Source organism: Poecile atricapillus, chromosome Z (assembly GCF_030490865.1).
Source record: "Poecile atricapillus isolate bPoeAtr1 chromosome Z, bPoeAtr1.hap1, whole genome shotgun sequence".
Taxonomy (NCBI): Eukaryota; Metazoa; Chordata; class Aves; order Passeriformes; family Paridae; genus Poecile; species Poecile atricapillus.
In genome coordinates this window covers 65,134,757-65,162,577 of record NC_081289.1, presented here as the reverse complement: position 1 = coordinate 65,162,577, position 27,821 = coordinate 65,134,757, and the positions used below count along the sequence as shown (strand labels likewise).

At 43.6% G+C, this 27,821-nt stretch overlaps 3 protein-coding genes across 3 annotated transcripts in view; 1 reads left to right on the top strand and 2 right to left on the bottom strand.

Moving 5' to 3' along the window:
• Positions 1-3,221, top strand: part of PPARA (peroxisome proliferator activated receptor alpha) — a 37,694-nt gene extending 34,473 nt beyond the window's left edge. The window contains exon 8 of the mRNA XM_058864672.1: positions 3,026-3,221. Within this exon, the coding sequence (XP_058720655.1) occupies positions 3,026-3,045 (20 nt within the window). The 3' untranslated portion in view covers positions 3,046-3,221. The remainder of the gene's footprint in view (positions 1-3,025) is intronic.
• On the bottom strand, positions 1,164-20,770 carry CDPF1 (cysteine rich DPF motif domain containing 1). Its single transcript, XM_058864678.1, is given in 5 exon segments — positions 1,164-1,994; positions 1,997-2,075; positions 7,893-8,004; positions 10,408-10,531; positions 20,751-20,770. Coding segments are annotated over 4 exon segments (372 nt in total). The 5' UTR covers positions 10,521-10,531; positions 20,751-20,770; the 3' UTR covers positions 1,164-1,926.
• Positions 20,771-21,617: 847 nt separating this feature from the next.
• LOC131592844 (polycystin family receptor for egg jelly-like) lies at positions 21,618-27,638 on the bottom strand. The gene has a single exon (XM_058864659.1). The coding sequence runs from the start codon at positions 27,636-27,638 to the stop codon at positions 21,675-21,677; it is 5,964 nt and encodes a 1,987-aa protein (XP_058720642.1). The 3' UTR covers positions 21,618-21,674.
• Between the last annotated feature and the right edge of the window lie 183 nt (positions 27,639-27,821).

The following is a 27,821-nucleotide window of genomic DNA, read 5'->3' as shown; positions in this document are numbered from 1 at the left end:
TTAAATGACTCTTCAGTCACATCCTAAAGGCAAAGATAATGGTTATGAATAAATGAGATAACTGCATTTGTCTTAAAAGGGCACAGAGGAAGCTGAACAGAGGGAAAACAGGTCAGAGAGATGAGATTCCATTCTCACTGACATGGGAACTGCACTAGGCAGGCTTTTAAAACCTGCTTTTAAGAGTAAAATCTGTCAGGAGCAATGGGAAATCCAAGAAATAAAATATTTCAAGGTATGTTTGCTGCTATAAATATATCCTGTGATCTTACACAACCATGTTGCTTTGGCAGCTTGATTATAAGACTGTATTTCCAAGGTGGGAAAGTGCTCTCTTCAGTTGTTGGTGTAGCACAGAACATGCCTCTGGTGTTTATACAAAACAGACACACCACAGCTTTTAAAGAGCGTTCCTGACATGTAAAGGAAATATAATAACACACATCTTACGTAAGTTTAGTATCGCTTTCCCTGAAAATGTAGTCTATTGTAACTGCAAAAAAAGAATCTGAAATGTTGCCTCCTAACAGGGATCTTTTCTTCCACAATTAGAGACACACAAACATTTTATTTATTAAAGCACTTAGGACTTGAAAACGTTACTAACAGGTCCATTTTTGCTCCTCCAGTCACTGCAAGAAATTTCAGTCCTGAACAGAGAGCACCAGTATGCTAAGTTCAGAAAAAAGAAATATTTTAGCATACTTAAATGTCCTAAACATCTCTTTGAAATCATTTTGATTTCTTTTAAGGGACACATGTTCATTCTGCTGAAATGATCAATTTTTGATGTTGTCCTATTACAAATTACATGGATGGCAGAGTTGGAAAAAGGAGATGTTAACCAAGGCACTGAAGGTTCTGAAGCAATGACTAACAATAATTTGAGTAAAAAAAAGGTGATTTTGTGATTAGGGAGTGTTCTAGATGTATCCTTAAGGCATGTGATTCTGGTTTTACATAAAAGCCACCTAAATCTTAAGACAGTCAAAACAGATAACTGAAGAAGTAACTTCATCAGATAACTGATTTTTGAGCTAAACAAATTGCTATTTCCATAAGAATGTTTTGCCTTTTTTGCCTGAAACTGTGTTTCTGACATCCCTTTTACAGCTACAGTTTATTTGTCTGGTTCAGGAAAAAATTGAGTGTATTAATGGAACTCTTCTATTTCCACATTAACTGCTTTGAAAGTGCAAAGGAAGTCACCTTTATTGTAAAGCATGAGCCAAATGTATTTGGAGTCCTCTCCAGTTGCTGTGCTGACATGGACTGGAAGGTTAAGTGAAAAGTGACCGCAAGTGAAAGGGACTTGTAAATAATTTTATTGATTAAAGAAGCACCAAGAAGTTCAGAATCTCAAGTCTCAATGCTGTGATACCATCAAAATTATTGAAAAATTTAGGTATTATATTTATGACATTTTCTCACAGCATTTTTATTTTAGACTTAAAAAAAAAAGCTTTAAATTCCCTGACTAATGTAATCTTACCAGGACAGCACTGCCAGATTAACAACTGGTGTACACTGACTTTTTGGGTATATACTGAATTAAGACAGATCAATCTGTTTCGGAATTTCATAACACTGTAGGAGTGTCAAGAACAACACAAAGCACAAAAATAGCAAATGTGAAAATCTGGACATGGTTCCTTAGCACTGTGCAGTCTGGTTTCTTACTGAAAGCATTTCACATGGTGACAGAAGGGTCATCTGCCTTCCTTTCTGGCTCCTCAGCACCTCAGAGCTGCTCCCTGGCGTGGCTGGTGCTGCACGGGGATATCTGAACCCAAGCCAAGGGCAAGGAAATGTGCTGCTCTCTCTAGTAGTGAGCTGATGAAGGTCACTTCTTTAAAAGGAGCAACCTGATAGTCTCCAGGCAGAGAGAGGGGAAACACCAGCCAAAGAAATGTCTCTCTTGGTCCTTCAAGATTTATGCTTTGTATCCGATTTTTTGCAAGATTTCTGCTGGGGCTTCCTTTTATCCATGTCTCTTGTATTTCCAAAGGAAAGGGCTTTAAGTTTTCCTTCATGCAGGGGAGGCAGAAACTTTTGGAGTAGAACAGACTTCAGTCCTGGCAAGAAAATAACATTACTAGCAGGATACACAAAATGGAAATGCTTACGTTCTATTCTCATTAAACTACATTTATATTTAGAATTTTTCTAAAATTAATTATTTTTTGTCTAGGCTGAAATATTCCAGCAATTTAACTTTTTCTTACTCAATAATTCTAACATCTGGTTAGAGCCAACTGGGTGAAAAATAAAACCCCCAAATGAACAAATCAACCTTCACCAGCTCCCTGCTCCAGGGAATAGCAGCACCCCTCCTTCAGCTGCCTTCTCCTTCCAGCACCATGCATGGGTTTCCTGGCTCACTGAATTCCAAATAGGATTTCATGGGTAAGCTGCAGCTGGCATTGCTGATGGATTATAATTGGAGAGTGAATAAAGGTGTAAGAGATTCCATGGGTTTTACTGAAACAGCAAAGTTTTCCTTTAAGTCTTTGCTGATGAAGGTTTCTACCACCTGGGAGGATCTTCCAAATTCCTGCAATGATGTGTGAGACTTGGAGCCTCAGCAGTCTCCCTCACCAATCTCCACAGAAATGGACTAAAGGCCAACACAAGTACCAAGTACTGGGGGCTCTCAAGACAGACAATCTTTTCCATAACTCCCAAAAAAACTATTCTTACTTCCATTAATCCATGCACTTGTATTGTCCTAGGAACTAAAAAGTATCACAGTTATATCAATATCACAGTGGTGTCCAATAACCGGAGTAGTTAAATGAACTCCATTCATCTGAGACAGTTCAAATGAGATTTCATCTCTTACCCTCAATAAATGTATTCACTGGTTAAAACCTAAAACCACACCTAGTACTAAAGCTTGAGCTAATGGCTCTCCTCTGAACTCATGATAGCAAAGTATAAAAGCTGTTGTGCATAAAGAAGATATTTTTGCTATCCCTGTTCTGTTCGCAGCTTGTACAGACCCAATATTTCTTTTTTTTCCCAGGAGCTGTAACCAGATGCTAGTAACTGAATAGAAAGAAGCAAAACTGGTGGAATATATCTTAATATATTTGCAGTGTAGAGTTGGAACAACTGGAAGATAAACTAATTAATGTATTATTCCTTTGCTCTGCGACGAGACTTGACATCCCTGGTTCTCTTGATGTGCTGATCACCAAATTCCAAATAGGATTTAATGGGTAAGCTGGAATTGGTGTTACTGATGGATTATTCTTGGGGATTTAAGAATAAATAAAGACATCAATTTAGATAGAACTGGACATCTTTTGGGGAGGAATGGATTCCCTGGGTCTTACCTAAATAGCAAAGTTTTCCCCTTGCCATGGTCATTTGCAGCTGGCCTTTCTCTGGGAGCTAGACTTGCGTATTCCTGTGTTCCTCTCCTTGCTTTTGTTTCTTATGTCACTATCTGGGCTTTAGCAGCAGATTCAGCTGAAAATTATACCCAAATCACAATCAGCCTACTTCTATGTGACTTGGAAGCTTGAGGAACAACTACTCTTCATCTATTGTCCTTTTCTGTGTTGACTGCCAGGCCTCTTCATGGTCAGGAATGTGTGAGGCACTAGCCTCTGAAAAGCCCTGTAAGTGGATTTCAGTTGCACAACCTCCAGAGCCTATTGTTTTTTGTCTCTTGGTATCCTTAATATATTAAGATGCCAGTTTAAAAGGGGAGATTAGAGTTTTAGGCTATTGTTGCTTGCATTGCCAAATGGCACACAGCCCCCCAGCTCCAAGGCTCAGGGCTCCCAGTGGTCGCCACTGGGACATGGCAAAGGAGGGGAGAGGCTGTTTCTGCAGGTGGGATCCCTGATGTCAAGACAGCCCCTCACAGATAACACGGGTGCTCAGCTTCCATTCTTTTGGCTGAAATGCATTGCTAGCTACTGCAGATTTTAGCCAACAGGAACTGGCAAAATCATGACTATGAACAACCCTGAGCATGTACCCGTAGTCCTACTCTCTCAGTCCTGGGATTTTCAGCCTAACTATTCTTTCAATGCCCTATAAATTAAACTTACTATTAGAGTACAGCCCTTTTTTAAAACCCTTATCCTGGTAGAGTTCTGTGTTTAATCAGATAATTCTTTCATGTGTTTTCTCCCTTCCATGACCCAGACAGGAAGGGGCCATTTCAATTTCAAATTTAATAGTCCAGTTCAGGCAAAACAGTACCGCCAAAGCATGCTGCCATCATTTATTTCTGTTCTGACATTAATCACGTCTGAAAGTAATATATATATATATATATATATATATATATAGGGATGGTATCTTTACCACAATACGTAAAGGAAAGGAAAGGCAAGGCTCTGCCCATCCATATCCAGAACTGACCCTGCATGACTGGAAGTTGAGTCGGAAGCAGCTGCAGTATTACATTTATCACTTAACACTTACAAACATGTCCAAGGTCAGTGCTCCATAACCTTCTGCCAAGGTGAGCAATAAGGGATGAAACTTGCTCCATTTCCTCCTTTCTTCTCCAAAAGTCATCTTTTCTCCATGTCTTTAGAAAGCTTTGCAATAAAACAGAAGTAACTATTTTAAATTACCGATATGGTCGGATAATATAATTTCCTCTCCCCTTTTCTGAAAGGGTAATAGGAGGAAGGGCACTCAACCTGGCCAAGGACTTTTAAAAGCATGTCTATTATCTTACTTTTTGTGTGGTTTTGACGTGTTTTAAGACATTACAGATAATCATTGGAATTATTCCCAGTTGGATCAGAACTAATGGCACTTACCAAGGCACTCTGATAAAAGACTTGAGCAGCGTGATACAGGCTACAAAATGATTGAAGTAAATTAACTGACTGAAACTTCAGAGGATATTTGGAGATGTTTAAGTTTATGAGCACTATACAGAACAGCTGCCAAGTCATGACTTTAATTGGCACAGCAACTGTAAGGAAATACACTTCAGCTACCATGGGTTTTCTCATGAAAAGCCTAAAATCTGATCTGTCTCTCAAGTCTCCTTAGGTACAAAAGCTAGCTAAAATTCCTTTGCCAGATCAAAGGTCAGAAAAGTCTTAATTTTGCCACACATTAGCCTAATACTATTCTGAATTACCACAATATTAAAAGAAGCTTGTCACTAAAACCGTTCCAATTGGTCCAGCTTCTTTGCCAAGAGGCCCAAGAAAATATGATTTTCTTCAGCTTCAGTTCCTATGTTTTAACATTTAACTCAGCTCAGGGGTGAATTGATATACTTGGGTCAAGCACAAGCAGGAACCACAACCACTAAGGAGATATTGTCCTAACTTTGTCTCTCTCTATTGCCTTGGATAAGTTTTTACTTCTCTGGACTTTTAATTTTCCCTACATGAAGAGGAATACTATGTGTTTACTTACTTTGTGGTGTGGGTGTTTAAAGCACTAATTATCATTTTTGTAGATCTCTTTCAATGTTACCTAAGCAGTATTGCTAAATTCATTTTGAAACCATAGTCATATGTGTGATTCACTATCTGGCCTGGCCAGTTTGGTAAGAAATTTATTCTCAATTATTTACAATCAATGTTTTACTTTGAGTGATACCATCAGGGGATCTTGAAAATTCAGATAACTAGCAGTAAATGACTGACAAATTTCCACAATAGGCAAAATAAGCAGGGCTTTCAAAAATGTTAGAAGCTTCCATTAGCTTACAGCAAGTATTCATTCATTCATTCTTCCATTTATTGCCAAGACCTAGGTTAACTGAAAAAAACCATATATTTTCAAAGAAAGTCCCACCTTCATTCAGAAAAGCACAATGCAAAGACCCTGAGAGGCTGAAATGCTCTATTTCTGATTGCTCAAACTGCCACACTGGGAAATATCTGCTGAATCCTTCCTAAATTCAAGACACTTCACTTGGGAATGAAAATAGTTAAATGTGCTGAAGTTTGTCCCAAATGTGTCTGTGTTGCCAATCCTCTGCTGTTAAAAAGGAAGGATAAACGTGGCGTGTCAGGGCAGGAATCAAGCCCCTAAGCCCAAACTTTTTGAATAGCTGCACCTGGCTCCTCATTGGGCTGTGCGTGAGAAGGAGTCAGCCCCTGCCACAGCAGGGAGAGCAGGGAAGATCTTGCTCATATCATGTGAGCTTTGCCTCCACACAACTGCCCTGAGCAACCTGGCTCTGGGAACTTGAGCCCAGCCACCACAGCCACAACCAGAGGGTGCTGGCACTTCACCAAGTCAGAGCCTACAACTCCCTCTTGAAGCTTCAGAATAGGAAAAAAATAAAACCCCAAACCCTCTGAGCTGCAATCACTTTTGGTGATTTTCAGTCATTTAAAAGTCAGAAGAGACTTCAGAGATAGGATGTTGAGAAATTCTCCCAATGCAGGTAGCCAGGCGTGCGAGCTCCCATGCCAGCTACACATTGTGCCATGGATGGTAGGAAGCAACTGGAGCCTCCAGCCACAAGCCAGGAACGGGCACAGATCCTTTTCCTAACAAAGGGCTCAGGGCCCTGCATCACAGTTTGGGAGAGGACTGGTCACCCAGAGACTCTGCAGGAGCCAGCGAACAGCAGGAAGACCCCAAACCAGAAATTCTCCATGGGAATAGGCACACAGACTGTAGGGGTATAAAAGCCCAGGGGTTCCTTTGTTTGGGCCCGTCCTGGAGGAAGCAGCCTGAGCTGTTCCTGCTGCTGCACCATTCAATTATTAAATCTTTTTTTCCTGAATTGGATACCTGACAAACCTGAGTAAGAAATTTCTTTAACGAGGAAATAAACACAATCAGGAGAAAGGCATTACTGCACGCTCCTCTTAGCCCATCCTTGCTGCTGACCGCCCACAATTCAGAGCAGCAACTAAACTGGGCCAAATGTGCCAATATCCTTCTGGCTGTGCCTGTCCAACTCCCAGAATTTGAGACTAACAGCAAATGAAGGGGCCAGTTCTGCACTGAGAAGAAGGAATTAAGACAAATAATTTGATATCACTTTTCTCGACTGCACTCAGATTTCACAGTTTAAGATTGCCTTTCAGCTGCTACTTCAATTCATTTCTCTTCAGAGAGCAGCATGGCATGGTACAAATCTCCTTCCTGCTCACTTTAAACATTAACTTTTGCAAATAGGATGACAGCCCTGTGCTGTGAATGCAAACCTAACAATCCATGGACATTTATATTCCCTTTACAGAAAAAACCCCAATCTACTATTGTGTGGGATCCATACTGCCCTTACAGTGTCATCTATATTGCCCTTGCATTCCCTGGTGCTAAGAAAGTAGAAAAGAGCACTCCTTGTGCTTGAGAGGCTGGACTGATCTCACCTGTAAACAGAAAACCCACAGACGCTGAAAGCTTCATCTGGCAGAATCCACAAGAACATACAATTATGTGTAGACATGATTTTCTGAACCTGAGAGAGTTTTAGGCTCTCAGGGGCTGAGCTGTTTCCCAAGGGAGTCTTTTGGGAAACTTTTTCTCTCTCAAGGACTGTTGTGTAAATAAGATTTTGGTTCTCAAAATAAGGACATGTGTTCTGAGAGTGTTTTTCTCTTGTCCCACCAATAGGCTAAGGGAGGTGTTGTTCCTTGTACCAATGAGGTTAACCTGTATCAGGACACCTTATAAAAAGGGTTGAAAACCTCAAAATAAAGGCTTTTTGCCTCATGAAATAAAACCTCAGCTGTCTGGGATAAGAGCCCTCGCTTCATACTTTGTGTCCACTAGCAACAACTATGTACAATAACATACATATAGTAGTAGGACTAGGGGGAGTGGCTTGCCTTAAAACCTGATTATTTGGGATTTTGCTGTTTGATCTTTCTCTGACAGGTCACCAGGACTGGAACAAAAAGAAATTATTGAAGCAGCTTGTTTTGCTTGTTACTTACTGTACCAACACACACTGCTCTGCTACACAAACTGCAATGAGACCCAACGATGAGGAACTTGTCCTTGTCAGGGGTGAGAGGATCCTTCATGACATAGGCCTCTCACAAAAGCCTGCAAAAGAATAATTTCAGGCTTTTAAGTGTATACTTCACAGCAGGAGATGGTTGAGAGGGGAAAATTGTGGAGGCTGAAAAGTTATCAGCCCTTTGTACTTGATTTGCTCATCCTGCTGTTGTACCTGAGGCAACGCAGCACCTCTGCAGCTACTTTTCTCTTCAAAACCTTTAACTCTGCAGCTGCCTTCAGTCCTATACTGCACTTTCTATCTCTCTTCCAAAAGCAGAGCAATTGGTGAGCCTCTTAATGTCATCTTACTAAGGTTTTTTCAATGTTCTACCTTAAAGTAATTATCTTCTATTTTTTATGGCAGGCACCCCTTAGCATGGCCATCTTCAGTACCTTGTCAAGTCACCATTTCAATTGCACAGATTTTAATCAGAAGTCCTCTTCCAAAGCTGCATGCGAGTATAAAATATAGAGGCTTTTCTGCTCTAGGTTATGTCACTGCTGTAAAGCTGAGGTCTCCAACTCCTGAAAGCAGGAGCTACTAGCAGAGAGCCTTGCAGTTACCTCCAGTGTACTTACTTTGTGTCACAGACTGTACTGCTTGCTCCAGAGGGTTGAGGGAGTGCATTTATTAATAATTTGACAACCTGCTTGGGAAAAACTAAAGCTTTATTTTTTTTCTGTGAGCTCCAGGCAAGATAATACAGAAGCCTGTTGAGTTTCTGTCCATACAGGGCAGCCAGCAAGGGCACCTGGATTGCTCTTGGGCTTGAGTCAAACTTGGATTATGGTAATAATATGGATAAAAGGTATGCTGTCAACTCATACTGCCTTCTCCTTGCATCTGTACACACACAAGTGTGTACAGGAGTGTGTCTAGCACTGTGTTCCTCTCTTCTTTTTCTGTCCATTCAAACAGAAAATTATATGGCCAGAGCCTTCCATTGTTAGGAAAGATCAGGCATCTTACCATGGCAGATCACCCTGTCAACAAGTTCCTGGGGTACAGGGACTGTGTTTGCGAAGCTCCCCTTGCAGGATTCCCAGCCCTCATCAGGTCAGAGCCATTGGACAAGACCTCCTGTCCAGCACATTTACTGCAGCACTACATTTGGGACATGTGAGCACGCCAAGAAAGATGGGGTGTGAAGCTGTTTCTTAAAAGCATCTACAGAAGTGTGATGCTTCAGCATTATTCTTTTCCTTTTGGCACCTGGGCAATCCAAATAAAGCTGGGATGTTAACACTGAGCTTGGATAACCTGAATTAAGATTCACATCATTCAGACTCTTCAGGAATGGACCTGATCAAAGGTGAGCCATTGCTCTGCTGAGTGGAAGAGGGAAAACTAGCAGCACTGTGGGGTTTGGAATGATGGAAAGACAGCTGCCTGAGGACAACAGCCCCAGCAGGTGGTAATCTACAGCTGTTTCCATTCTTTAAGAAGCTGAGTGGTCTTATTAGGGTGAAATGCTGGATACATTCAGCAATACATACTCCAGATCCAGAGAGTTCCTGACCATGTCTGCTTGATGGATTTGTTGACCATGATGGCCTACACCAAGCTACTCATGCATTTAAAGCAAAATGCTTTATTTTATGGGGAGTTTAATGTCTGAAAACAAAGCTGTAACTGCATAATTTCTGGTCAAACTATCCCTTCTTAGCAGAGAGAGAAAAGGCTTTGGTCTCTGAAAATATAAATACATAGTGAACGTCCATACACTCTGATGTCACACAGTCTGACAAGGGATTGTACAATCCACACAAAAAAGCACTGCTATTCAAAACTCCACATCATGCCAAATAGCTCTTAAGTGTTTTTGCTATATATATATGTGGTGGTTTTAAAGCACTAGCTTTAAGAGGTTATAAAGTGTTATTCACAGAGTTGATCTCACTTTTTTTGACAGTGAAAAAACTGTCAGTTCTCAGAACTGGCCAGCTATTGGCCAGGTCTCAAGCAGAAAAAAAACCTCCCAGCAGCCTCCAGCAGCCTCTCTCAGAAACCTAACTTCCGTGGGTGTTCCTCACTTTTTCTAAAATGCCAATTCCTCACAATATTTCATTCATGCTGTGTGTATGTTTTGCTCACCTGAGAGAGGCTACAGTGAGGGAAGGTCTATTCCCAGAAATACCAGGCTGGCAGCCAGTAGTATTGTAGCAAGAAAATATTGCTACAGTAGAGTTGTCAGTGGAGCTAGAAAATAGGTTAAATACAAATTTTTGCATGTTATTGAAGCAGGGCACAAGAATTGATCATTGTCTTTCCTACCAATACTGACAATTTTTAACATTCTTTCCCCTTGGTAAAAAGGAGATCACTTTAAGTACGAAGCTTCATGTTCAGGGTCAGTACAGCACATTATTGGGCTCATGCAATGAACACTACAAAGAATTCTAATGCCCATAGAAGAAATTAAGTCTGTGATCTCAGAGGGCACTTACACAATCGACTGTGAGTTTGGTGGCATCCACCCACAGTATGTGTACGGGGCTGGTAAATCACACAGCTCACATTTGTGCTCTCCTGATGTCTGAACTTCTTTGTGAGCATCCATTTTTAAGCTACCTGCAAGAAACACATACACAAAAAAATCTTTTATCTTCAAAACACAGTGCTGGAAACATATCTGCAAGAAGATTAAAGTGACCTGAGACATCTGGCTTTGCAAATTAAAACCCAGCAAAAAACTGACAATTGCAAACCTTGATTAGTAAATATTTTCTCCCAAATCAAGTCAGTTTCCCATGTCCCAGTTAAATTTTCAAATTCCTTAGGCAGGTATATAAACTGCAGACTGGGATCCTGACTGTAAAGTTCACCTATTAATTTGGAACATCCATGAAATAACTCAAGTGACAAAGCACATGGCTGAGATCTCAAAAACCCTGTGTTCAACTGCGGTCTATACTCCCTAAGTGTTTCCCAGGACACTGTTCCCTATCTGCTCCTGTGCAGAATTCCAATCCAGTTCCGCAATGCCCATCTCCTCCCTCAAACTGGAGCCATTAAAGGGTTTGGGACCCCACTCAGGAGGCAGGTACCAGGAAGGTAAGTGTTGCAATGAAAAGACTGTGTCTTTTTCTTTGCTTCTGGTTCACCTTGAAATAGAGTTTTGGAAGCTTACCCCTGGCTCCCTGCTCCCATCTAGCTTTCTATGGAAATGAGGCCAATGGAATCACCCTATAACTTGATGAAGTGTTGGCCCATTCCAGCCATGGGACTGGAGCAGACACCTTTAAAAAACTTAGGTACCACAACTTTTGTGAAGATAAGTAGAATGGGAAGACTGCTTTATCCTCCTGGAGAATACCCATATATTTCTATAAATAGGAGAATCTGCACTTAGGAAAGTTACTGTCCATCCTTCTGACAGACTTCAGGCCTCACTACAAAGCTGTGGTCATCAGTCCCAAGATATAAATGTAAGAAGTCATGCTCCATCAACTTTGGTGCTAACAGATTACTTTTTTAAAATCCTGGCCATTGTTTTACATTTGGGGAGCTTACTCTTCACTAATACCACTAATATTAGTTGAGAGTCACACCCTCAGCTTTTTCCAAAAGTATGGTGTGGTAAGTAGGCTTTTAGGATTGATTTTAGTCCATCAACAATCCTATCAAGCACAGCTAACCATGTGCATGCCCAAAAATTGCACCAATCCATGAAAGAAATGTGGTTGCTTGTTTGCAAACTGGGTATCTTTGTTCACCTGCATCATTTTCTTGTACAGACAATTCACGTTGTAATTATCAAGAAAATTACAGCTTTTAGCTAAAAACCCTCATGCTTTTCATGGTGTTAAAAGTGTGCAACAGTGTTCTGCTGCAAACCAGTCAGCTTTTGGAAGAGAAACAGGGCTGGCATCGCTAAGGGACACAAAATGATTCACACAAACACTTTTCAGTGTTAGAACAGGAAAGAACCAATAACCTTTATTCTTTGACTCCAGTACTTATAGATTCTCAACAATGACCATGGATTGGATAATTAAGTTTCCACTTTCCCAATCACACTGGTCATGCGAAATGACCATCAAAAGATGTTTCTTAGAGAAGGAATATGATAAACAACTTATGTTTATAGAACTTCCATGGGAAAGTAAAACTATGAAAACATTATCAGAAGGCTTTAATTTTCAGGGCGACAGCATGAGGCTATGAAGAGGTGAGCACCAGGAACCTGGGTTTGGGTGGTATCTCAACAGGTAGGTGGTAGCTCCCAGCTGAGCACATCCACAGCCTGCCAAAGGACAGCAGGGCATTACTATTCTTCCAGCTCTGAGCCCTCTTTCCCTGCAGACCTGATTCAGTACACTAAGGCCCCATCCCTATTTATACTTCAGCTCAGAGGTTTTCTTTAGGAACAAATTGCCTGACTGTACCTCCTTACCACACAGGTTTGCACCACAGAACAGCTTCACAGCACACAAACCCGAAGGTTTCAGAAGAAATAGACCAAAATATGTGCTCCAGAAGCACATCCAGAAGCACCTAACACACCCCAACCTGAATGTCCAGCTGGTGGCCATGCAGCCTACAGACTGGCACCAGAGGTGATCTAAAACATCCCAAAACACAGAGAATGGGCAGCTTGTATCCAACACCTAAAACCTTGGTCCATGGTTTCAGTCTTGCTAAATCACACTCGTTACTAATGCAGTAACAAAAAAATACTTCCTAATCCAATTTTTTTTTTCCTTATTGCTTTTAAGGAACTAAATTGGCTTGTAGAGGAATCCAACAGCTGCCAACAGTAGAAAAAGGTAAGAGGCAGAACTGCAGCACCAGCAGAAAGCAGGGCTGAGATGAGGGACCTTCACATCCCTCTTTTGGAGACAGTAAGCTGCTATTTCTGCTTGCCCAACAGAGTGAAACTGAATCCTCAGAGACATCTGCTGACAAGGTAAACTAGGGGCAAGGTGAAGCAGAGCTGGGACTACTTGTCATCTAGTGTTCCAGAAGAACAGGGAGATCCTCAGAGGCTACAGAGGCCTCATGACAGACACCATGTTCCGAAAGCCCTAGACTGTTAAACTGAAACTTAATTTTGGAAATAATCTCCCTTACCTCATCACTTCTTTACCACCAGCCTTTCCACTGTCATTCCTGGCTTTTCAGTAGCACAGTAGCTTCAGATGTAACACAAATGGGGCTGGACACTGGATTAATAAATAAATTCACCTTGAGAACACCTTAGGAAACTTCATTTTTTCATAAATGATATGACCCTTGGATATGATGTGTTTTCCCTACCTCACAGGGATGATGGAGAGCATTTAATTAATTCAAGTGCTTTCAGATTTGTCAGTTAGTTGCAAGTACATGCTACCCATTTCTCCCTGCATATTTCTCCCCCTGTATATTGTAATTTGGATTCTCCAAGCTATGCACTAACTCAGCCAAGAAGTCTACATTTTGAACTCTGCATTTTAGGATTACCAGCTAGGTCCCTCTGACATACATAACTACCTTTTCTGCAGGTACCCAGCAGCAATAGCAACACACCCACTCGACTGAATGAGATTCAGATGAACACTTGTTTGCAATTTTTTGTAATCAGTCCTCCTTAAAAAGGAGAAATCATTAACCCCAAAGAAGTAGCATATGGAAAGTCACTTGAATCAAATACAGAAGACTGAAGACTATAATGGTGACTTTTTCTTTAAAGTAGTGCAACACACCAAGAACCACAACAACAAAAAAGAAGTATTTATGGCAGTGAGGGTCATAGACTTTGGAATGAATATGTCCTGATCCCAAGTTAAAATAACAGCCCTGGGTTCAGAGCTGAAGTACGTTAGATATAGAAACACCTGCTATCTCACAGACCATCGGCATGTAGAACAGAATCTGTTCAATGCCTGCCACTGGGAAGGAATGATATCTATGTACAAACACATTTTTGGCTACGCTAGTTGAAAAGCATATGATCCTGCCTGCAAGGCACAGATGAATTTATGATGCTTTCCATCTAACTCCCAGCTTACAAGTCACTGATAGCAGCTGTACCAATTTTTATTTCACTGGGAACATCATTTGTCCTGAGAGCTTGTCACATCAGCACTTGGGAAAGTTAAGGTCCCTATCTAAAGGTGTGAGGTCAATGAATGCACAGATGTCAGAGTGAATGCTCCCATTCAGAAATAAAGTTTGCTATACAACAAAGTAAAGTCATTTCCTTCTGAAGAAAGATATTTAGTGGCAAGTTTATGCATGTGCTTCACACCTTTAGTCTAAACTGCCAAGCAGGCAAATCCCGAGATGCTCTTTCTCACAGAGTCCAAAAAGTTCATTTGTTTTGAATATTCATGTTTTTATGTCATAAACACAGCTGAGCCAGACACTGGTTTATCACACTGGTCAGCTCATTGGTTTGGCACTACACACTATCTTAGCAGGATGTGACAGTGTGACAGGTATCTGTCTGCCCTCCAGACACAGGAAGGAGACTGAGAATACATTCTTCTCTACCAAACCAGCAGCAGGAAAAAGGATGTCTTGAGGAGAAAGTCTAGGGCACTAATCCCTTCTTAATAATGACAGGTAAATTTGTGACCACAAATTTGGGAGCTGCCCAAATCATCACCAGCTGCTACCACTGTTTTGTCTTTTTACTTTGGAATGTTCTGAAGCAGCACCATGTCCCAGTAACGTCACAAGTCTGGCTGGCTGTCACATGCTGAACAGATTTTTGACAACAGCTTGTCTAGAACTGAATTCTGCCCAAGAATTTTCCACTCTGACTGGAAGCCACAAGGTACTTGAACACATCCTTACTTGATGCACATGCACAGCTCTTCTGAAAAGAACACAGTTAATCACATGTTTGTGTAACCACTGAACTAACATGCTCCACAGGAGGAGCAAGCTCCAGGATGTGTGTGAGATTGGCTCATGTGTCCTGGCAAAAGGTGAAGCACACAGATTTCAGTGCCATAGTAAGGAAATAACTGAAGTAAAAGAAAGGCATGGGTTAGGTAGTGCTGAAAGAGTGTTTCTCCATGCTGTCTGCAACTGATACCTGATACAGACATGGGGAAATGGCTCTCAGTCCAGTTCTGTGGAGACTTCTAAAGACTTCAGGGCAATTCTGCTCAGAGCACTTTGCTAAGAGGCCTGGATGGCATGCCAGAAATCATAAATCACCCTTAAATTGTCAGGGTCAGTGGCAAAGTAGTAGCATAGATAAGTAATCTGATTTTCTTTCCTTCAAACCTCATTAGCACAAGTATTTACAATGCATAGGTTAAACCCCCTCTAAATACTCCACAGAAGACTCCTGTATTTCTGAGTCACTGATAAACTAGAGAAACCATACAAGAAACAAAGTGCCTATAAAGAGATGTAGACTTTGATTTGAAAGGCTGTCAGATAAAACCAACATTGACACACCCCTAATCCTCTCCTACAAAACCCTTGTTTCTTTTACCTGCCAGGATTTTCCTGCAGTATCCACTGTTGAGGACAATAATCTATTAAAATATTCACAGCTCAATTTTTTACAGGTAGGAGTACTCTATACTAGGAGAGCAGGAGTTCATACGCTGGCATGTACCAGTGTTTGATGTGACATATTTAAATACAGCACCAGCAATGCATTTGCCTTCTTCACAAAGATTATCTGCTGCCTAATTGATCAGGTAGTAGATAAAACAGCAGAACCTTCTTACTTGCTAGTTAATTCTGGGTGAACAACTTTCTTCCTCCTGTTCCTTCATGCTATAGTCCTGAAGGCATGTTTAGGTCACCTGTGGCTGCCTCCCTGCTCTTCCTTTGAGGTGACTTTCCTTGGGTTCAGCATGAATTCAGGACTGTAATTTCACCAAGCGTGACCATTCACAACTTTCATCCTTACTCATTCTCCCAGAGATCACTTGATTGAATTAAATCTTGATTTTTTGCAGCACCCTTTTCCCTCAGGCTGGGGGGTTGTGCTGGCACTGCTATGCTTTATCTGCTTGGTAGGAACAGAGATCCCTGCAGGCTTCCCTCTAGCCATGGGTCACAGAGCAGGCCCCAAGCCATGCTCCTGAACAGCAGGTTCCCTGAATTCCCCATGGTAGCAGCAGGATAAACAGTCTAGGCAGTCACTAGTGAAAGATGTGAAAGCCAGTGTGTTTTCTGAACACTGTAGGGACAGAAGAGTAACACAGACAGGCAAATCAATACCCCTTCCTTAGGTAAAAAGGCTTTCTGAACACACAATGAATCTCAAAAAGGCATCTATACTTAAGATCCACGGTTTAACACAAGCTGGGAAACCAACACTCAACAAAAACTGAGTCCACCCCCTACTCAGAAATGGCAATGCAGCCTGCTCTAAATTAGGCAGCATTTAATAAGTACCTCAAATTAGGTAAGAATTTAAAGCTTCAAATGGCAAGGCTGCACAAGTCATCATGTACCCATAACAAAAGAGATCCAAACACTGAAGTGCTGCTGAAGTGATCATCAGTTCTGGATCACAGAACTGTTATTCTTTGCCAAAATAGAAAAACCAGACCTGAGGTCAGATTTCGTTAAAACTCCTTCTGGTTCAGCCACAATAAAAAAATCAACCTACAGCCATAGTAACCCTCTGTTCTGAACTCATTTTGTCTCCCTTCCAAACTGCAGCTCCCTATTAGAAATTTGTTACATTAATAGCTGTTATAAATGCAAAGGCAAATTCAGGATAAAAATAAAAAGAGAAATTTATTATTAAACAACAAAGAACAAACAACGAGAAAAATCCACAATAAAATGGTCAGCACAGCGCTGGGTGGACAGGGTCTACACCAGAGGTATAGGATTCCCAAATCCACATTTGAGGGTTCTCAAGCCTGGGGTTTTATAGAGATTTTAAGTCCTCAGGCTAGAATTCCAAGCAGGCTCCATTCACCAAGTGTCCTTGATTGTCCAGTGAATGGATTTCCTGGCATGGAAAAATAGAGCTAACAAGTGTCCAGACAGGATCTCCTCATATGTAAAGAGATTCTGTATGTATTTCAATTTGTGTCATCAAGGCAGAGTGGTGTGATCCGGGGCCGGTGCCGATGGATATCTCGGCAGTGCCTTTCCCTTTGTCTCTTTTGATTGCTTCTCCAACATCGGTTTGACAGGTGGGGTGTTCAGGTCTGGCGACGACTACCTTCTCGGGGCTTGTTTTTTTGTCGACCTGATTGTTTCCCAACAGAGATCTGCAGGGCGTTGTTCAGGTCCGGAGATGGATATCTTCTCCGAACCAGTTCTTTTGTCCTTTTGATGGCCCTCGTCCTGTCTACTTTCTGAGCTGATGTGCTTGCTTGTGTTCATTATCTGGGTGTTGGTTGCAATCTGTTGCCTCTCGGAGGGAAATCCCGACCAGACCCGGAGAAGGACTTTTCTACATTTTGAATTTTATATCATTACAACACATATATATCTTATTTATACTTTTTACGAATTTTTATTCACAGATTAATTTATTACAATAGCCATAGTGGAGAAGAGCAAGTTGCTCTATTAATATATAAGTGATGACCATTACTTTTTAAGTTGTCCTTAAAAAAAGCTAAGTGCAGGGCCACACGTGTACCACTGAAAGTATCAGCTTGGTTAAGCACAATCTAAACTTAGTGCAATACTTTCCAACAGTCTAAAAATAGGAACACCAAGATTTTGTGGAAATACAGGAGGAGAGGCTAACACAATATTTCAGGAAATCAGACACTGCCATTTGGCATAATCCTGAAAGGAAGAAATACAGCTCCAGTGATTAATCTCCCTACAGAAAGCAAAGCTGGGACTGTAAGGAAAGACTCAGCCCCATAACATGGGGTTGCATGTGACAATGTCCGTGCTGTGGAGCTGGTGCCTGCTTTCTCCTGTGACCAGGAAGATGTTCAGCATTAACATACCTGGGAAAGGGAATTTTTTCCAATGAAGTGGAATGACTGCAACTCTTGGTTTGTTAGGACTGAGATCAAGTTGGGTACTGGAGAATTAAGTAAATAAAAACTACCCAGAAGGAAAAGCAAACAAAACTACCAGAGGGGTGAGGGATATGGGGTGAAAAGTGCCAGCTTCAAGAAAGTCTGGGAATAAAGACAGGCTTGTCCCTACTATACTTAAAACTTTTGCATGCACATGGCCCAGCACACCTTCTGCAGCCATGCTCATTTCCTCAGGGACACACCCTTCGAGGTTTGTTATCCCATCTGGTGTGAACAGGAAGCACACAAAAGCACCCAGAGAGATCCACTGGCAGCACATCTGATAGAGCAAAGCCCACGGTCACCCAACCCTTAGCAGGGCACTTGCTGGGAATTCTGTCACAAAAATTTGCAAACAGGTTCCTTGTTTCACACCTTCACACCAAGGTCACTTCACTGGTTACAGTTTACAGTGGAAATTAAGTCTTTTAGTCAGGGGTGAGCAGCTTCCAAACTTCCTGACATACACATATGTCAAATTCCTGTCTTCTAGCCATGTAGCAATATGGAACAAGGTGAATTCAGGCAGGCACAAGACTTCCTGAACTTTTAGTAATGTTTTCAGGTTACTCTGTTCAACCCTGTTAGAAAGACTTGGCTTCTCAACTAGTACTCGGATTACTTTGCCTAAAAAATACAGAGGTACTTCTCTCAACACCTGATGCATCTAACAGGTATCAAGGCACATATATAAGGACCACTTCCATAATTCTCTGTAGGACACAGAGAAATATGTGTTCTTAGATAGTTGAAGACCTATTTTATCACTGAGTGCGCCAGGCCATTCCTTTTGTGCATGCTCTGTATCCTGCACTGTCTGTTCTCCAGAGGGTCTATATTTATGCTCTTTCCTTCCAGAAGTTCTTTTGGACAAATTTACTTTTCTGTTCATTACAGGTAAGACAGAAGAAAAACGGCTTTTCTCACATGACAAATGTAATCATAGATGGAGATGTGCAGATCCTAGAATTTACTATAACCAGAGTGGACTACTTCTCCTGGGTCACATGCTAGGAAGGCAGACACATAAAATTTTCACAGTTCTGACTTTTTACCCAAGCAGCTCAAAATCCACTAAGAATTGGCAGCATCATGTCAGGGATATTTAATAAAATTTTCTTTGGCTTTAGATCTCCAAGTGTCCAGCAAACACAGACAGGTCAGACTAAGATTTCACTGAGGTCCAAAAAGAAAGTGTGGGCTCAGAATAGGGTTAATTAAGCAGCAGAGATGATGGGGTCTTGACAGAAATTGTATTTTTCTCATGTTTTTCAAAGTTTTTCAAACAGCTGGCTATTGTTCTAGGTAGATAAGGCTTATAAACATTGTAATTGTGATAGTGAAGGCTTAAAAACTGTGATGTTTCATGCCAGATTTAAATGTGTGCTTCCTTTCTGCACATACACGTGGCTCCAAGCATGGTTAATAAGTAATAACTTCACTCTTGTTGGGAAAATGATGACAAAATAAAAGAACAGCTGTGGGAGAAGGCGTAGTGCAAAGTTATTATGGCCTGTAGTGAAAAGCAGACGTCAAAGGAAGCACCATGGTTCAGGTGTTAGATGTGCAGCAAAAAAGAAAATAAAAAAAGAAGGTGAAAATGCTTTCACCAGGCTTTGACAAAAGGAGCAAAAAACACTTGCCAATCCTCTCTTCCTTTTTCCAGGCCTGGACTAAAGAACAAAGAAGCCCAAACCATTGCAACCACATAGATAACTAACTTCTTTCTTAATCCAAATCACAGGTTTTGCCTATCTATTGGGAATTTGGGGGCTTTTTACACCTTTTTCGGTGTAGTAGATTTTTGTGCTAGTAAAAACACTGATTCAGTCAACAGATCAGTGCAAAGGTGATGCACAGGCTAGAGAGCTTCGCATCTCAACTAGCCTTGGGAGCACATCTCCATTACAAATCACTTCACCGACAGAATCCAAGTGTTTTCCTACAACCCTCATGAAACAAAAACCTTCTTTGGACTGAACAACCCCAGACTTCTGCATCTGGGCCGAATACAACTTTCAGGGGATCCTTCATCAGGCTCTTGGCATAACCTTGTCCTATTTGTAGAGATCACAGACTCTGTTAGAGGCGAGGCACAAAGTGAAACAAAGGTATCGCTAAAATGCTTTCATTGTAACAGGTTCTTTGTCCGTAATTTACACGGGAAGTTAAGGCATGAGGAAAATATTTCTGCTACAGGATCCAGAAGCACGAAGGTCTTAAATTTTGTTTACATAGAACATGTCATTTAATTTGTAAGAGTATAGTTACATATCCTTATTAACTGCTAGTGCACAGATCCACTTCTTTGGCTCAAAGGTGCCTGGAGCTGGAAGACAGTGGTCTCTAGCTCGGGAACCGTGAGTGTCTCCTGGTCGGCAGTGCCCGGCCAGCAGCTGCTTCCCCCGCTCCCCCACTCCCGGTTCTCCAGCCCGGATTCCGGTTCCCCCTCCCCTGGCTCACGTTCCCCGCCCGGATCCCGGTTGTCTGCCCGGCTCCCCGGTTCCCAGCTCCCCACGCTCTCCCTGGGTCCCCGTTTCTACCCCCACGCGGAGCTCCCAGTTCCTTTCGCCCCCCGTCTCCCGTTCCTCCGTCCCCTCCTCAGCTCCGCTTGGCTTCCCGATTCCCGGCTCCTGTGTGTTTCTCCGCCCCTCGCCCTCAACCCCCCATTTCCCGTTCCGTCCCGAGCTCCTGTTTGCCTCCCGATTGTCGCCGGCTCCAGTTTCCCTTCGGCACCCACTTCCTACCCAGTTCCCGGGGCTACCCCTTTCCCCGATCCCGGTTCCCTCTTCCCCGATCCCGGTTCCCATTCCCCCACACGCGGCGCCCACCGAGCCACTTCCGGGATGGCGCGGCTCCGGGGTCTCCCTGCAAGGGGCAGGGGGCGCCGGCCGGCCGGCCGGCAGGGGGCGCTGTCCGCCCGTGAACGCGTCCCCCCTTTCCTCATTCCCTGCTCGGGCCTTGGTGGACGCGTGTCCCCAGCCCTCGGGATGGACACCCAGGTGTCCCCAGCGTGTCCCCAGCCCTCGGGATGGACACCCAGGTGTCCCCAGCGTGTCCCCAGCCCTCGGGATGGACACCCAGGTGTCCCCAGCGTGTCCCCAGCCCTCGGGATGGACACCCAGGTGTCCCCAGCGTGTCCCCAGCCCTCGGGATGGACACCCAGGTGTCCCCAGCGTGTCCCCAGCCCTCGGGATGGACACCCAGGTGTCCCCAGCGTGTCCCCAGCCCTCGGGATGGACACCCAGGTGTCCCCAGCGTGTCCCCAGCCCTCGGGATGGACACCCAGGTGTCCCCAGCGTGTCCCCAGCCCTCAGGATGGACACCCAGGTGTCCCCAGCGTGTCCCCAGCCCTCGGGGCGGACACGCCGGTGTTTCCAGCCTTCAGGGTATTTTTCGCTCGTATATCAGCATATATCAGTGCTCCTTGGGCATCACCTCTGCGAGCTGGGCAGAGGAGTTGATACTGCCGTGAGATACAAGGTCTCAGCCACAAAACTTGGGTGGGAGAAGTGTTTTGATAGCAGCTTCAACTCAGGGACTGGCTGAAGTGGAAACTGTTGGCATTCTCAGTGGATTATGCAAAATGTAATAGTAGTGATAATACGGTGATAATAAGTATAATAATAAGGTGAAGGATGAAACCTTTCATGAAAATAAGTGCATTTATTTTAATTTTTTTCTCTTCTCAGCATGTTTGCTTTCATCAGCTTCCAAAGGCTGATACTGCTTGGTGCCTCTGACATCAGCAAGTTTCAGGTACCTCTCTCAGTTTCTTCAGCTGAGTTAATCTCCACACGCTTTTCCCGAGTTACCCATCTGATGTCTTCAGAGTATTTTGGACGAATTGTGCTCATAGCTGAGAAAAGTAAGGATTTCAGAACTGAATTGAAAAACACATTCTGAAGAAAGGAGGTTCCTGATGCTATGAGCCACTCTCGGGAAGTCTGGTAGCCATAGGACAAACCATAGAGCACAATGAAGAAGGACGAGAGCACAGTTATGCTCAGAACCAGCCCCCAGGCCACAGAGACACACCACCAGCACAGCAAGGGCTCAGTGTCTGGGATCTTGCGAAACTGCCTGATGGCAGTACTTAGGCTCCTTCCTCTGAAAAAGATGTCCCATTCTGCGAAATTGGAACTTGACTTCTGTGACTTATCCATCTCAGGGGAATTCACAGTTACCATCTGCTCCTCTGTGTCAATTACATTTGCATCTTTTTCAGATATTACGCAATTATTCCAGTACTCAGAATCTACCTTTGGGTACATCTTAGTCACAACAGGAGGAGGATCCTTCTGGGAATACTTAAATAAGGCAATTATTAACATTTCCACGGGGATGGTAAGCAAAGCACATTCAATTCCTACTGTTACTGATCTCAAATACCTCAGGTATATCGGAGTTTCATCGTCCTTTTCTGCATTAAAGAACATGATGTTGACAAGCAAGCTGAATAATATTACTGTTAAAAATGTAGACAACCTTTGGAACCTGGTGAAACCCCCAACAATAACAGGAGCAAAAATTGAGAGCCACAGATGGTACTCTGTCAGTCTCCTGTTAAAATTAATAAGAAAATAGTCTAATTTAGGTAGAGGTGTCTGGGGTTCTGTGACAGAAAATTTCCAGTCTCGTGAGGGTTTGTTCTTGTCAAGGAAAAGCCATTTTCTGCACAGAAAGAACCAGGCCTTCCTGGTGGACATGTCCTCAACTTCAGCTCTGCTTAAGAACCAGGTTGGAGATTCACCCTCATTATTGAGCCTGACCCTGAAGGAACGAATATCTCCCAAGTTTCTCGCAGTAGTTATCAGAAAGCAATCGATGCTTCCCCGTTGGAAAGCTGGAGAAGGCTTGTGCCATAAACAACGGAATTTACTTCTGCCATACTGGCCGATGAGCTGCAAAAAGACCTCTACTTCGGTTCCAGCATTCCAGCGACTGCCTGTGTACAAAGTGACCAAAAAACTCCCTTCATCAGATGCCTCATTGTCTGGCAGAACGATTATGTACTTGATCTCCTTCTCAATCCTGTCTCTTCTTATAGCCCAGCAGCACAAAAGCAAGTAGATGGTAAAAATAAACAGCACTGTTATGAGGGTCAGTGGGTTTTTAGGTAAGTCTGCTATCAGGTTTCTCCCCAGATCTACTGTGTTGGGAAGAACTACTACTTTGGCTGCCAGGAACTTGATGCTGGGTGCAGGAAGGGCTGACAGACTCCTGCGATTCCGATTGGAGTCACAGACACAGTGTACCTTCTCCCAGTTGGTCAAGGAGCCAACCTTGCATGTGTCTTTGCTCCACTGACTTCCAATCCCATCCAGAAACAGGCAGTGGTCATTAAAAATGTATATGCCCACCACTTTCCGGTTTGGGTACCTTAAGATATAGCGTGTTTCAAAGACAATGGAAATGTTCTGAGTGTCTGCACCACTTTCCTGCACTATGGTTGTCAGCAGGGACTTTGGGAGACAGACTATATAGGGACCTGTAATGCTACAGTCAGCGGTGCTTGTCTCATTTCCGCTTGCAACTGTTGGCATGTTGTGAAAAGCAACAAATGAGGCCACTGGCTGAGTGTTAGTGAGATTGGTACCTGTAAATATCAGCACCTTGAAAGTAGCTTTTAATTTTGTCATGATCTGGAAGTATATGTTTGTGGCAGTTTTATTGACCTCAAAACTAAATCCTCCAGTTGTGTGAGTTTCTGTTTTATCGGGTCCCATTACTAAATGAAAAGTTGCAAGTCCACCTTTCCTGCCAAGAAAAATGTCTGTTCTTTCAGGCATGATCGCAACTAGATCCCCATTAGCCTTAGTCTCTGTGATTTTATACCCCATGACCATTGATATGATATCTGATGTGTAACCTAGCCAAGGGAAGGGGCTCTCATCAAATTCAAAAATGGCAGTGGAAATCACAGTATCCGAGGTCACTCCTGAACCATCTCCTTTCCTTAGTGTTGGATAAAAGCAATTGTCGCAGGTGTATGTGGCAGGCAAATAATTTGTAATGTTCCAGGCTTCATTTTTCTTCAGAGTGATATTCCAGTGTCCTGTTTCTATTAGAGTTTCTATTTCTTCAGGGACTTTTCCCCAGAAAACTATATCTGTTACACCTTCCATGATGGAGAAAATATGTTTAATTCCATCTGCACTGACATTCTTGAGACTCAAAAGATCAGCTCTCAGGATGTTGGACAAGCATCTTAGTATTCCACTGGTCTGAATTTCTGCTTCCTCAGACCAATGGGTCTGACTCCTCTGTCTCTTCAGAATTCCTGTTACTGCTGTCAGTTTCCCAATGGCAAGGTCTTGTGACATAACATTCATTTTCTCAACTGCCTTTGTGACTTCAGAAAGAACAGCCACTACTTGGTTGACGTCCATGATGCTATTTACTGAAATATTCAAGGCTGTTTTAACCACAGTCTCCCGAAGCTGAGCCTGAGGGAGCTGGACAGTTGGTGTGCCTTTAACATAGTTTAAGAGTGAGGCTGCAAGATAAGCCAAATAACCAGCTCTAAGACGATCCCCAGTCTGCTGAGCAGATGTTGATGCACTTAAACGGCTTGCTGAAGCCAGCAGTTCATGAAACACAGCCGAAAGGGATTGAGTTTTAAGTGGCTTCTTTACGTAGACACGTAAAGTCGCCTGGGTAAACGCCCCAATGGAATCACTGACTTGAATATAAAGTGTCAAAGTGTACCTGTGAGAGGGCACTCCAACTGGGAGAAGAGATGGAGGAGTTTTAGGCTCAGAACCAAAGTACAGAATTGTGCCAAATGTGTTTTCCACCACAGAAGTTATTGTGGTAGTTTGGGGTACGTCGGAAGCTACTATCACTTTGTATGTCAGAGGTAAATGGCTGTCAGAAAATCCTCTACATTTAACAACAAATTTTGTCAGAAAGGCTATACCGTGGCGGGGGCTGATGTTACACCTGCCAGCCCGAGGTGGAGTATTTACTGAAAAGGGTATTCTTGAGGATGAAGTCCTACCATCCCAGGTAGTTACACTTATGTGAAGTATGTAGGATGAATATGCAGGCTTTGTGAAAGTCAGAGCATGTATAGACATGTAAGCCCCAGACCTCCCTGTTGATGTTTTGGAAGCCCAGTCAAAATGAATTTCTTTAGAGGTGTCTGAAAAAAGGGACCAGTAATATAGTGGTTTGTTGCTCGGCTTACAATTTGAGCATTTTCCAGATAAGGAAAATCTCTCTGTTGGAATTAAACTCCTCCCACAGTTTTCTAGGCATTTCATGTCCAGAATGAGTGGAGGGCCAGGATCCACCTCTACAACTTGATCAGCATAAGCCTGTCTTCTGCCCTTTTTAATTACCAAGCGAAAGTAGTATAAGGTGCTTCCTGGGAGAGATTCTGGTGGTATTTTTTGAATGGGACCTGAGGGTGTTATCCATCTCAAATCCTTCTGTGATGGATGGCATCTGTTTTTCAGGCTGAATTTCATAGTCGTATAGTCTGCTGAGTCTTTAGTGCAGTACCAAGTAAATATCAGCGGTCCTTCCTGTGCATCAGGATCAGAGGATTCAGAGCCGTCAAGAGTCCAGCTCTCAGAAAAACCCACTGTGCGGACTGAGCCCCCTGAAATATTTGCCAATAGATCGGCTCTCTCAATCTGAACATAAATAATATCATGGGCCTTGAGGGATATTGAGGTCCTAATTGGGACTACCTCAACAGTGAAATAAAACAGATACAACCCGTAATCTAAAGTATTACTGGGAACAGTTAAATGTATCATTTTTATGCCAAACATTGCAGAAGTGTTCACTGGATTTGACCAGTCCGGCTCAGTTTCTGTGTCCTTAGCAGGATAGACATACCATAAAGGCTTGACAGAGATGCCAATGTGGCAGTCTACATTCAATTTGACAAAGAGGTAAAAAGATAGTGCCCTTTTCTTGTACAAGATAATGGATCTGGGATCAGGTCTCTGAATCCAACACCTGGTTATCCTACATTCTTTTTTCTCACAAACCACTGGTGCTTCAATGGTTTTTGCAGTATGGTTGTTGACCCTGACGCTTAAAAGAGCCGGTGTAGGTGCACTGCCGGTGCAGTTCACCTTTGCCACAAACCCCATGTATTTCTCTGCATCAAAGGGTAAAGCAGAGCGACGGACAAAACGCGTGGCATTTTTTACATGGTCTTTGTATGTGTATGTGCTACTCTGGACAACATGGTCTTTTTTTGTGCCAAAAAGCTGCAGATGGAAGGTCCACTTGCACTGTAGCACTGGATGTCGTGCAGGGATAAACCACACTAAATAACTAAAGTTCTGCAGAAAAGAAAGACGGCCACTGCTGAAAACATGGACATCAAGGTCTCTTTCTGCCAGTGACCTAATCAAAGACCTCTTCTGATTGATATAAATGTACATTTTGAACTTGTACCACTGTATGGCCAGAAACTCTATGGTGAGTAAGTAGGAGAGCTCTTTGTATTGGTAGAATACAGTGCGTGTGTTAGGGCAATCTGTGGAAAAAGTGCTGCTGTTTTCTTTAGATGTGTAAAATGTTCCCTGGTTGTACCTGAAAATGTAAGTGCTGCTGCTGGTCTTCCCTGGGCAAAGGTTGACATGGATGGGAGTTTCTTTGCCAGCAGTTAAGCTCAGGGTACCATTGAGCAAGTGCAGTTCTCCCATCAATTCCTCAAACCTCTTCCCATCAACATGGAAGTAAATGCTGGCCACCACTATCTCATCCAGGCTCTGAGGTGTAGAAATGGCACAGAAGTTGCTTGATGGTGTAAATGAACCGTAGGAGTGGAGCCAACCTCCTATAGCCTGTGTGTCTACCAGTCTGTAGGAAAGAGTACTCAGGGTAAGGGGCTGAAGCCACCAGGATAAGCTGAGGGGCTGCTGAGGAACACTAAGGAGCTTGGAGCTGATACTGAGGACATGCACCAAGTCAGGCTCCACCTTGAGAGAGAGGCTGAGGCTTACGTGAGGCATCTCATCAATACTGACCAAAGCAACATGGATGCCGGGGTGTCTGTAGCGCACAGTCAAGCGGTAGCTGTAGTAGGTGGCACAGGTCTGTTGCAACTCAACTGTTGGGTAGACAGCAGGTGATGGTGTGTCCTGGTGCTCACTGCTGGGAAGGAGAAGGGTCGAGGGGACACCTCCCCGGCTGCTGAAGCGGTACTGCCAGCCGGCACTCTTGAGGCGTGCACACCAGCCCAGCTCCACCGGCTGCCACACGTGGATAACGTGCGTCTGTGGCCAAAGCACAAACAGCCGCATGTCCTGCCCCGAGATCTCGACGCTCACGTTGTGGTGAAAGCACTCGGGTGCAGCGCAGGAGGCAGACGAGCATTTCACTGTAAGAAGGCTGGAGGCCCCGGGTGAGGAAGCTTGTGCTGTCTGCAGCACCACCTTGCCTGACCAGCGTGAGATGTTCCTCACAGAGACCGAGTTCAGGTACCAGAGGCAGCAAGGTGGGGATGGTGGTTGCCCCTCCTTCCTCTCTACCTCCGGCCCTGCTCCTGGGGCGGGCTGGTAATGCAGGGTCACGGTGCTGTTCCACAGGCACGACACCTTGTGCTCGTTGTCCTGCCGCTGGAAGACTTGGCCGTGAGGGCCCGGACAGCTGACCCGCAGGGGTGACGGCTGGAGACGGACAGGGGTCGCCGCCGAGCCGCGGCGGCAGCAGGCGAGCAGCTGCAGAAGAAGAAGAAGAAGCGTGGCCATCGCGACCAGACGGGACAGGGCGGAGGACGCGCGGCCTGCCGGGCGCTGCTCGTTGGGGTGGCCCAACGGCTGGAACAGCACCCCGCGGGCACCGGAGCCTCCTCCGGAGGGCAGCTGGTGAGAACACTATTTAACCTCGGACACCGCGGGCCGGAGGTCGGTCCGGAAGAAGCAACAAAGATT